Source organism: Grammomys surdaster, unplaced genomic scaffold (assembly GCF_004785775.1).
Source record: "Grammomys surdaster isolate TR1022 unplaced genomic scaffold, NIH_TR_1.0 185, whole genome shotgun sequence".
In the NCBI taxonomy this organism is placed as follows: Eukaryota; Metazoa; Chordata; class Mammalia; order Rodentia; family Muridae; genus Grammomys; species Grammomys surdaster.
This window is the reverse complement of record NW_021604630.1, coordinates 2,804,924-2,817,529: the sequence shown is the minus strand read 5'-3', so window position 1 is coordinate 2,817,529 and position 12,606 is coordinate 2,804,924. Positions and strand designations below refer to the sequence as shown.

Here is a 12,606-nt window from a genome sequence, read left to right as displayed (position 1 = left end):
TGTCATTATTCTCTCTCTCTCTCTCTCTCTCTCTCTCTCTCTCTCTCTCTCTCTCTCTCTCTGTCTTATTTAGGTTGACATAAGTTGATTAAATACTTGTGTGAACTATGTGATAACTTGTATCAGGTAGTGAATATCCTGTTTGTATGGCATTCTTTCTAATCCTGTTCTCTTTGTGTGTGCAGAATAAGATCTGTGGTCAAAAGAAAGCGTTAAACAGTAGAAATCACACTATAAAAGCTACTTACTTCTTTCCTCTGACTGCTTCGTAGGGCTTGGTGTATTTCTTCCTGGTAGAAAAGAGTTCCACCATTTCTGGAATGTAGTTTGCAAATAGTATCTAAAATAATAAGTAAAAAAAAAAATCCTTAGGACTCGTTATTTTGAAAGATACTCCCAAAATTGCAAGACTACAAAGAAAAAGACAAGTACACATATGTGCCTTTCATCTAGCACTGTGGTCCCCAACCTTCCTAATGCTGTGACCTTTTAATACAGTTCCTCATGTGGTGGTGACCCCCAACATAAAATCAATTTTGTTGCTACTTCATAACTGTAATTATGCTACTGTTATGAACCATAATATAAATATTTTGGAGATAGAGGTTTGACAAAGTGGTACTGTTTTGTCTCACAAGTTGAGAATCATTGATCTAGCAGTTGGCTACAACAAGGAACAGTGCATTTAAAAAAAAAAGACTATATATTTCTTAGTTTTTTTAAGAGAGAGGATTTTGGCTGCAATTAACAAAATGATGTTCAGCTTTCAACATGATAAATGTATATATTAGCCAACCATTATATGCATGTGTCCCTTGATTGTGGAGGAATCTGAATCCAGCAACATGACAGCTCTGACAAGGAATCACACCCAAAGACCTTCTAGGTGTATGTGATCTGGCTGAAATGCAGACATGCCATGGGTTACCAAGTAATCCATGTGATCTGGCTAGAGTACAGACATTTTCTTAGTATACACCTTTAATCCCTAACAACGAAGGTGAAGGTAAAGTTAGCTTGTAGAAGGAAGCAGCCATGTTTGAAAGTGACATCTAACTGAGGAGCAGACAAAAGTGATGAATCAGAGAAATCTGACAGAATGAGTCAGAGATAGGATATGCCCAACACTCATGAGAACTGCATAGGAAGGAGAGGCTACTTTCAAGCAGCACAGGGAGAGATGTATGGTGTGTCCGTGGCAGTTTTACTGAGACAAGTTACAGAGAGAACAAGCTAGACACAGGTGAAGACAGAATGAGCTAGAGAATGAGAAGGAGCCGGAAGATCAGAACAGACTGCCAGAGTTAGTATAAGGACAAGCTGAGCAATTCAGTGAGAAGCTGAGAGAAGCCAGACAGAATCAGTCAGCTTGTAAAATTAGATTGTATGGAGCTAGATGCTTCCAGCCTAGGCCTAGGGCTAGTTAGAACAGAGAAAGAAACACTCTGGGCTGTGTTCTCACACCTTGGGTATGCTTCTCTTCTCATCCCTTCATCTGAGAAAATAAAAGCGACATTTATAGTTGATGGTTTCTAACTTCTTTTTTATTTTGAATTCACAGTGTTAGTACTGTAATTAAAAAAAAAAAACAGAAAGCAAAACAAAACCAAAGCCTGGTGGTAGCCAGGCATGGTGGTGTGCATCTTTAATCCCAGCAATTGGGAGGCAGAGGCAGGCAGATCTATGAGTTCCAAAATGGTTAGGGTTAGCTGGGCAGTGGTGGCTCACACCTTTAATCCCAGCACTTGGGAGGCAGAGGCAGGTGGATTTCTGAGTTCCAGGCCAGCCTGGTCTACAGAGTGTTCCAGGACAGCCAGGGCTACACAGAGAAACCCTGTCTCGAAAAAACAAAACAAAACAAATCAAAACAAAAAACACAAAAAAAATGTCTAGTGTTACACAGAGAACCCTATATGGAAAAAAAAAAGACAAACAACAAAGAAACAAAAATCCCTCTCATATGATACCAAGGAGACTAAGGTGACAACTGAATTGTCCCAAGGTAGCATTGGTCATGGGAAAACATTCTTATGGTTTTTAAGAGATCAAAATGAAAAACAAGGCTTCCTTTGCCCTCAATACTCTCTTGAACCAAGAATAAATACTAACTAATCTGTAGCTTGCCTAGAACTAATTGCTAGTGTAGTGAGTGGTTCATCATTTGAGATATCTGATGGCACAGAAGCATATCTCAAATGTTCCTCCTCTTCAGAAGAAGGTTTTGGTCTGATGGGCAAATATGGAGGAAGATGATTTCATGTAGAATCTACCTCCCTTCATCCCTGGAAGCTAAGCAACTGCACTCCAGGTTCCAGGGTATACGATTTGAAAGCTATGTGATCTATACATCTTTCCACCTTCACATACACTGAATAAAGCAACATTCACTATTGACTCATTTTTTTTTCAGTATTTTAACTGGATATTTTATTTTATTTTTTGAATACTTAAGAGATAATGAAAATGTTCCTCACCAAACTCCCAAGGGTGAAGAAAACGATAAAAATCCGTCCTAGGGATGTCTTGGCCACCACGTCCCCAAAGCCAACAGTTGACATTGTTGCTGTCACCAAATAAATGGACTCAAAGTATGACATAGTCTGTGAGTTTCTACCGTTGAGCCAGGGGTCACCAGAGTTTTCCACCTGTCCAAAGAGAGATGGCAAAGGAAAGGTCTATGAATAGAAGACAAGGGAAGAAGGCAAACTGTGCATCAGTTTCCCCCAGCTCACTCCAAAGACAGGAGCGAATGACTGTGGCAGCTGGGAGAGCCCTAGAGTTTCGAGTGGGAACCAGAAAGTGGTCATGACTAGCATTCCACCATCATGGCTAGAACTGATATCTGCTGGAGGCATGTGGCGTGCACCAGATTTGGAACACCCTACAGAGCGGGTGCTTCCTGCTGCTCTGAAGGCCTAGAACTACATCCTGGAGCCCGCAGCCACCTTTCATTTTCGTTCTTAAGAAGACGGGAAAAACCAATAAGGGAGCCGAGTTCGGGCATCCGTGAAAGCAAAAAGCACGTGACCTTCGTGTCCAAGGAACAATAAACCTTGGAAATTGATTAGAACTAGGCGGTATCAAACCGTCTCGTGGACCTCACACAGGATAAAAGAAGAAGGCAAGCTAAGGACAAGCACTTAGGTCTCGTAGCTTCCTTACGGAGTGCAATACAACTGTCTGCCTCACTCTCCACGACTTCCCCTCCGTGATCGACTATATCCTTAAACAGGAGCCAAAATAAACCGTCCTTATGTGAGCTTTGTCAACGATTTCATCACGGCAATGAGAAAACTGGTTACGTACCACACAGATTTCTGTTTGTATTTTCATACTAATACATAATTTATGGGCACATATTTATATTTAATAGATATTTATATGTGTAATATATCTATATATTCAATGTATATTTAAATATATAAATTTATGATATGTATTTATATCTAACTTCCTTTTGTCCATCTTTATGTACAAAAGCGTATGTATTTCCTACTTCTATTTATTTCTATATATGTAATATATCTATCTATTTATATTTAACTTCCTCTTGTACATCTTTCTATTTATCAACAAAGATGATTAAATGTTGATAATTATCTGGGGAAATTAAATTTCCCATTAAGAACAGGAATGGAGTGGGCTGGAGGGTTAGTTGAGCAGTTAAGAGCACTTGTTGCTCTTCCAGAGGTCCAGGTCACAAACATGGAGGCTCACAACTATCTTTAACTCCAGTTCCAGGGGATCTGACACCGTCTTCTGCCTTTGTGATGCATGCACACGTGTATGTAAAACATTATATGCTAAAAATAAATCAAATAAAATAAAATAGAAAGAAAGTAATCAGAAATAAATGTAAAGGACCAGAATGGGAAGTAGAAACTGCATCATTTCCCAAGTGCTTGGCCACGTTTGACAGGCGGTGTGCCAAGTGTTAACCCTTTCCTGACTTTGATGAGTACGTTTAGCACAAGTCTTGAGCACTGGCAACGCAGGATGTCATGTAGCTCAGGATGGCTCCAAATTCCTGATGCAGACAAGGATGACACTGAATTTTTGCTCCTCCTGTCTCTACCTCCAAAGCACCAGGATTCCAGGCATGTGCCACTACACGCAGAACGACATATCGAGATGGTGCTGGGAATTGAACCCAGAGCTTTGTGAATGCTGGGCAAGCACTCTATCAACTGAGCTAACAGCTTGAGTCCAGGGTCTTCGCTAGTTTTTCAGGCTTGTGCATGTCTAAAAATAAATTTAGACCACACGTATTGAGTAGTTATGCATGTAGCTTGGTGATGGAGAACTTGCCCAGCAAGGGAAAGGCTCTGGGACTGGTCCTCAGCTCTGGAGCAAATAAAATAAAATAAATAATAAAATTATAAAAAGGAAGGGTAAGGCAAAACAATAGAACCAGGTAACCATAGATATAATTCATATATATATTTGGCTTTTGAAGACAAGGTTTCTCCATATAGACCTGGTTGTCCTGCAACTCATTCTGTAGACCAGGCTGGCCTCGAACTCACAGAGCTCTGCCTGCCTCTGCACTCTGAGTGCTGGGATTAAAGGTGAATGCCGCCACCGCCACCACCACCTGGGTCTCATGTTTTGAGATAGTGCATTGAACTAAAATGCATCTTTGGTAATATCTCAACACAGAAATCAGTATTATCCTCGAATAACATGATATGCAATGCATGGTACTTCAATTTGAAGACCTTCATATACATTTAAATAACCTTAGAAAGTTTAACTCATTGTCTTTGGGCATATTCGCTCAATATTTCAAATTCCTTCTCATTGCCCCAGCCTCTCTGAACTGCCCTTGAGTTTACGGTGGGAGAGAGTCAACAGCCTTGTGCTGGTCCCTAAATTCATACAGCTCCTCTTCTAAAGATTTATTTATTTATTATATGTATATGAGTACACTGTCACTCTCTTAGACACACCAGAAGAGGGCACTGGATTCCATTACAGGTGGTTGTGAGCCACCATGTGGTTGCTGGGGATTGAACTCAGGACCTCTGGAAAAGCAGTCATACTCTTAACCGCTGAGCCATCTCTCCAGCCCTCGGCTGCTCTTCTTACCATGGTAGCACAAAGCCTTCAGTCGATGGGGAGCGGGCTGAATTTATGCTAAAGAATTATAGACAAGTGCTCATAGAGTTCTTATCTACTCCAACTCTGTTCATTTCAAAACAAACCTCACATTTTCCACATTTACATTTCAACTTTAGATAAGATACAGTAGGAAGGAGGGAGACACAGGGACCCGTCTCCTCACCTTCTCATCATTTGTAATGCAATAACCATGTGATAATAATGTAAACTTCAACCTTCACATTAGTTATTGTGATACGTGACCTTGATGGCTAAACTGATCGGACTGAGAAGTACTATGAAGTTAGTGGAGCAAACTTCTATCTGCGTCTGTGAGAGCCTTTCTAGAGATAGCTAAGGGAAAACACTCATTCTAAATGTGGATGCTGCCATCCTGTAGGTTAGGGGTGTTCAACGGGCTAAAGGCCAAAAGAGAGAGCCCGCTAACATAGGCACGCTCTTTCTCCATCTTACCCGCTCTTCTCTCCCTCTCCTGGCTTCCTAGTTGTTGTCTTTGGGACTGTCGTGACCTCCCCACCCCGATGGACTGAAATTTCTGGAACCGTGAACTAAAGCAAATCCGTCCACTCTTAAGTTGTTTTGTCCAGGTGCTTTGTCATGCTTACATGGTAGGTGTGCTGGCTGGTTTAATGTCAACTTGACACAAGCTACAGTCATCTGAGAGGAGAGAGCTTAAGTTGAGAAAACACCTCTATGAGATCGGATGGTAGGCAGGCCTGTGGGACATCTTTTAATTAGTGATTGATGGGGGAGGGCACAGCTTATTGTAGGTGGGGCCATCCCTGGGCTGGGGGTCCTGGGTTCTATAAGCAAGCAGGCTGTGCAAGCCATGAGGAGCAAGCCAGTTAGAAGCACGCCTCCATGGCCTCTACATCAGCTCCTGTCTACAGGTTCCTGCCTTGCTGGAGTTCCTATCCTGACTTCTTTGGTGATGAACTATGATGTGGAAGTTTTAAGCCAAATAAACCCTTTCCTCCCCAACTTGCTGTTTGTTCACAGTGCTTCATCTAAGCAATAAAACCCTAAGCTAGTAAGTATGCATACCACTATGCAGGCATGTTTCTCTGGTTATGACATTTGTCTTTAAACTCATTAATCACTACATTGTTGCCATGCCCTTTATTCTGAACTTCTTTTTTTTTCTTTCTTTCCGTTTTTTTTTTTTTTTTTTTTTGGTTTTTCAAGACAGGGTTTCTCTGTGTAGCTCTGGCTGTCCTGGAACTCACTCTGTAGACCAGGCTGGCCTCGAACTCAGAAATCCGCCTGCCTCTGCCTCCCAAGTGCTGGGATTAAAGGCGTGCGCCACCACCGCCTCGCCAACTTCTTACTTTTAATTCACCTCTTCTGTGGTGCTGTTTTTCCTTGCAGGCTTATGATGGCAAGATAGGTTATGTGTATTTTCATACAAGCCTCATATCATCTTCTGGTATTGAATCAATGCTATGCTTTTACTTGTAGAAGGATATTTTCCTGCTACATTGTATTTGCAGTGGAGCTCGGTGATTGGGCAGTAGAAGAGGTAGGCAAAGTGAGGAGTTGGGAGGAAAAGGAAGGGGAGGAGGAAAGAGAGGGAGAGAGGAAGCAACATGGAGGAAGAACAGTCCTGGGTAGCAATTTCTATCAAAAGATTAGGTATTGGTTAACAATTCTAATTGGTTGGGCATCTTGTGTATTGAGCATTTCCAAATATATAAATAAATTGGATAATCTTTAAGCATTAAGAGTCTTCATTCTACCGGAACCGGGAGCATGGCAGGTATTGTCTGGGGCTTAGCATGAGGCTTACAGGGTTGGCCCAAGATCCATGCTTTGAGGCATGGTCTCCATGGAGCTGATCGGCGGAACCAGCCACCCAGGTAATGTCTCCTGGGGTGCTCTTGTCCTCTGGCCCCTTCTAGTTCGGAAACATGGTGGGCGGTCCAGGTAGTTAGCCAGACCATGCAGCGGCTTTTCTAAATTCTCCAGTTTCATTTGCTTCCTTCTAAAAGCCTTCTTTCTTCAGCTTCTACTCTCTACTTATCCTTGAAGATCAGTGACTGCTCCAAACAGGACAGAACCATGTGTCTACCAGGGAAGCAGCAACCATTACTGTCCCAGAATGCTGTGGGACACATCATTAGGAATCTTCCCTGTGATCCCAGTGCTTCATCTGACCTGGCAACTTTATTCATTCCACTTCCCTAGGGCACACTATGTCTTTTCATTTGCGGATGCCAGACTTTACTGCCAGCATTTCTCTGAGAACACTTGTCAGATGTCTAGGACACTGAATCCATAGTGTGCACTGTTTACAGTTTTTCTCCTTAGGTGTATCTCCATCTATTCTCCAGTTAGTCTTTCACTCCAGGGCTGTCCTCCAAGCTTCTGAATTTGTTCTGTAACATTATTATTATTATTATTATTATTATTATTATTGCATCTGGTTTCCCCTGATATGGCTTCAGCTTCGTAAGATGTTTTATTCTTCTGGTATCTTTGAGCCCACTCTTTTCTAAGGTTTAATAATCCATTAGTCACATTTTTTTTTCATTCAAGATTTTTAGAATTGTTTTATTATTTCTGACAATTTCATACATGTATATAATATTTTTTGGTCATTTCCACCTTCCCTCATGAGGCTTCTCCCACTGAATCCATTCTTTATCCTGACAAGACCTACTCCTACTTACGAGTCTCTCTTGTACTTGTTGCCTTGGAGATTTTGTGTGTGATTCTCTGAGTTTAGTTAGGGTTGTGTCTTAGGGTTTTACTGCTGCAAGCAGAAACCATGACCAAGGCAAGTCTTATAAAGGACAACATTTAATTGTATCTCATTGGGGCTGGCTTACAGGTTCAGAGATTCAGTCCATTATCATCAAGGCAGGAGCATGGCAGCATCCAGGCAGGCATGGTGCAGGAGGAACTGAGAGTTCTACATCTTCATCAGAAGGCTGCTAGCAGAATACTGGCTTCGAGGCAGCTAGGATGAGGGTCTTAAAGCGCACACCCACAGTGACACACCTACTCCAACAAGGCCACACCTGCTCCAACAAAGCCACACCTTCAAATAGTGCCACTCTCTGAGCCAAACATACAAACCATACAAACCATTACAGGTTGCTTCCATGAACAAGGGTGAGGAGCTGTTGACTGCCATGGGTGAGTTACCAGTGGCTGTCCACTGATAGTCAAAATATTCTATGCTTTTGTATAAAGGATCATGTTAGGTTTTTATATGTTCGTTTGCACTTCTTCAAACAAGGGGGTATTTTTCTTAACTTTTTTTTTTTATCATTCCATTTGACAAATTACTACATTTAACAGTTTATATCCATGGTATTCTGTTATAAATATATATATTTAAGCCTAGGTAGGCACCATACAAATTTCTTTCTAGTTAATATTCAAATTTGAATGGTATCAGCTGGGTGGTCGTGGCACATGCCATTAATCCCAGTCCTTGTCAGGATGAGGCAGGTTGATCTCTGAGTTTGAGCCCAGCCTGGTCTACAGCATGAGTTTTGGACAGTCAGGGCTACACAGAGAAACTCTGTCTTGAACCACCCCCACCGTCAAATTTTTCTTGAATGGTATTAAGTGGTTAGCTGAATAGCTGAAAGATTGTGCAAGTACAGGATGGTGAGGCAGGAGGATAATCATAACTTTGATTTTGGGGCATCATTTCCAACATTGTCTCAATGAAATCTGCTATTTTTCGTGCTGGTGGATAAAGCACTTTAGGGGTTTTTTGCTTTTATTTTTGGCTCTTTGGTTTTGTTTTGTTTTAATGTTTTCTTTTGTTGTTTACATTCTCCAAATCAGTGTGGTTCAAAATGAAATCCTCTCACTCCTCTGATGGTTTCTCCTTATTTCTCTGAATGAATTCCTGCCAAAGACTTCCTTTCCTTTAGGTCCTGCATAACCAGCATGCTCCCATGCTTAGAGGGTTGAAGAAGAGACTTGGAAGATTCAGAGACCCACCCAGTCCAGCAGCATCTTCTGTACCATGTAACAGCTACTCTGCTTATGACCCCTGATGACCTTGAGAGAATGGGTGACCAGACTCCTGTATTCTCCCAAAGAATCCAGAAATCCACATATGTATATGAATGCCCCATAAGAGTTAGCAACTAACAAAAAAAAAATGAAAAACAAAAATTAGACCACGGGGAGCCTTCTCATTGGAAGTAAAGGTAAAGGATATCTTAGTGGCGTCTCCTCTGGAATTCTGGGATAGCAATGGTTGCTTCTGTCCTGGAAAGAACACGACTCTTGGTCCAACGCTCTCGATGCAGAGATGGAGTTGCCCTCTCTGCTGTGACGCTTCAGGAAAATCTTCTTCCCCACTGAATACTCAGACATGGTGAGGCTGGTTTCAAAAGTGTCCAAGGTTCTAGTAGAGTCTGCATTCAGTATTTGACTGTTTTCTTAATAAGCCATGCTGTGTGTATATTTTTTTTAAGATTTATTTATTTTATGTGAGTACATTGTTGCTTTCTTCAGATGCACCAGAAGAGGGCATCGGATCCCATTACAGATGGTTGTGAGCCACCATGTGGGTGCTGGGATTTGAACTCAGGACCTCTGGAAGAGCAGTCAGTGCTCTTAACCGCTGAGCCATCTCTCCAGCTCCTGCTGTGTATATTTTTATAATTATCATTTAAGTTAATTTTCAGAGAGACCCTCAAGTCAAAGGATTTTTACTTTTTTTTTTGTTTTTCTGAAGGCTTTTAGCACTACATTTCAATCCCCCCACCCCAAAACCCCACAACTTCTGATAACTCAGATGTCCTCCAGCAGTGAAGCCCATAACCCTTCCTATTGAGGAAACTTACAGTGCCCCCAATCTGCAGAGCAGAAGCAAGCCCTTCCCTGTGGATATCTCCAGAATGAGGCTGGCTCCAAGTCTCTCTTTTCCAATAGAAACTCAACCGCTCCCCAGGAACCATCCAGTTTTAATAAGTCTGGGACTCTTTCATTGGCTTCCTTCCCTCAGTTCTGGAGATGAAACCCATGGCCTTGGACAGGCAAGTGTTTAACCGCTGGACTGTACCTCAGTCCTCGATTCTTCATTCTTTCAGTATTACATACTTATTCAAAACGTAAGAATTCTTGAACCTCCATGAAGATTTATCAATAAACCTTACTTTCTATATGTCATAGACCTTTAGACCTGATGAGATTTTTCACTGACACCAGATTTAGAAATATTGGAAGAGGAGACAAAGCTATCTTTATAGTGGGAGATGCAAAAATTATGATAAATATGAGGGTAGGGATTAAAAGGTAAAACCAAAAAGCTAAAAGTAAGATGAAATCTCTGGCGTGGCCCTCTCCAGTTTCAAAGAAAGGATGCTCACACTGGCGAATGCCATTAGAGACTGTGATGGATGCCATTAGAGACTGTGATGAATTCCTTACCAGGTGAAGGAATCCTGCTGCCGTGAACCAGGTACTGATAACTATTGACAACAGTTTAGAAAGCTTCACTGAATTGCTAAAAGAACAAGGACAAAGAATTGTTAGATCTCTGCAGGCAGGTTCTTAGTCAACACAAACATACAGTCCTCCAGGGCTCAGCTTTCTGCTCACTGCGGCCCACAGATTGGAAGGTACACCGTTGCCTGGGGCTCTGCGCTCACCTTTCAGTCTGCACGGTTACAGGGTCTTTATATCATTCGTGTATGGGTTACGAGCTTGAGAAACACAGCTGGAAGCTCACCTGGTGTCATGTGTATTTCTTCAAACGTTACAGATTTTACCATACCATCCAGTAGCCTGGTGTTTTAGAGACATGAATGTGGATCAATAGTCAATTTGTAAGGTTATAACTTTGTCTAATGTAGTGGAACGAAATGGCAGGGGTCTAGATGTAGACGTGTAATACAAGAGGCGTGTAGGTTACAGGGATGCAGTGGCATATGTTGAACTTATACTGAAATCAGTGAAGCAGAAGTATCAAAGAGGCTTATATCTGTCAAAGAAAGCCTTAGAGTTTAGCTGAAAAATCTTTGGTTTCTGACCTGGCCATCTGTCATGTAAAAATAGTCTTTCCAGCCTTGACTTCTTCACAGTGCATAGTTAACCCTGAGATGCACCTAGACTATAGTATTGATATTTCTAATAAGAATGCAGCACTGTTTTAATGGAGAAAGTTTAAGCTTTTATTATCTTTTGGAGATATTGAAGTTGTAGTATTTTTATTTATCCATAAATGCTGGGTTTGAACCCAGGACCTTGTATATGATAGGTGAGCACTCTCTCATTGAGCCACAGCCTGAGCTCATGACTCTACTTCTCCAAGCAATAGTTCACTGCTGCTGACGCTCTGAGGTGCATCATGTTCTGAGGAACTGTTATACCTCTAAACCTGAAGAGGTGTTTCTTATTTTACTAGCCAACAAGAGGCGACTCTTCAATTGGTTACTTTTGTTCTTTCACAATTGTAGACATGTATAAAATGCATTTTGATTACGCTCTCCCACAATTCTAATGTATCATCCTGCCAATCCCCACCCTCCCAGTCTCTTTCCCAGACTCACGACTCTTGATTTAACTGGAGCTGTCTTCTGAGCAGTAAATTGGAATCACCACTGGGTACACAACTGACTCTCCATCTCCCTGAACTTATCAGTATCCTCAGTATCCCATGGTTCATCAGCGAGGGGCAGTGTCCTCTGAGCCTCCTCCCTCCTTCCCTCCCTCCCTCCCTCCCTCCCTCCCTCCCTCCCTCCCTCCCTCCCTCTATGCCTGATTGTCAATGAGCATATTCTTGTGCAGACCTAGGGCACACATCCACAGCTACTGTAAGCTCACAACTGCAATGGCTGTGTTTTGCCCAGAAGATGCCTTTAGCAGTCCTTCTCCCTAACTTCTGGCTCTTACATTCCTCCTGCCTCCTCTCCCACAGCATTCCCTGAACCTTACAGGGATGGAATACATTTCTTGTTTGGGCCTGAGCACTAATATATCACTTATTATCAGTACTTTGTACACCATGAGTCTCAGCAGTCACCACTGATCACTAGAAACGATGCTGTCTCTAAGTCTGAGAGTAGCATTTGTCCGTCGGTATAAACGTAAGTACCAAGAAGACAGTTTTACACTATGAAATATAGCTAAACAATACTATTCCATCCATGCGCCCTTTGACCTCCTTAGTGCATATGATCTGCCTTGGCACGGGGTTTTAACAGATTCACAGAACCAGGCATGGATTCCTTCCCATGTACGGGTCTCAAATCCAAGCAGTGAGCTGTTGATTAGGCCTCTGTATTGGCTGACTCTTCTTGTTTTGGTCATTTTGATTTTGTTTTGGGTAGAGAAGTCTGTAATTAAAACCAAATTTGACTTACATACTGTAGCTTTGCAAAACAAGGAATGTGCAGTCTCTGTACAAGGACTGCAGGAGTGCTAAAGAACAAATAAGAAAGTGAGTGGGTGACAGATACTACAGACACTGAGAGAGTGACAGGCACCACAGATGCTGAGAGAGTGACAGGCACC

General features: G+C 42.0%; 1 protein-coding gene across 1 annotated transcript in view; it reads right to left on the bottom strand.

Moving 5' to 3' along the window:
- Kcnu1 (potassium calcium-activated channel subfamily U member 1) overlaps positions 1 to 12,606 on the bottom strand; it is an 82,937-nt gene that overhangs the window by 57,856 nt on the left and 12,475 nt on the right. Inside the window, 3 exon segments of the mRNA XM_028768219.1 lie at positions 249 to 340; positions 2,475 to 2,645; positions 10,522 to 10,597. Coding sequence (XP_028624052.1) covers positions 249 to 340; positions 2,475 to 2,645; positions 10,522 to 10,597 — 339 coding nt within the window.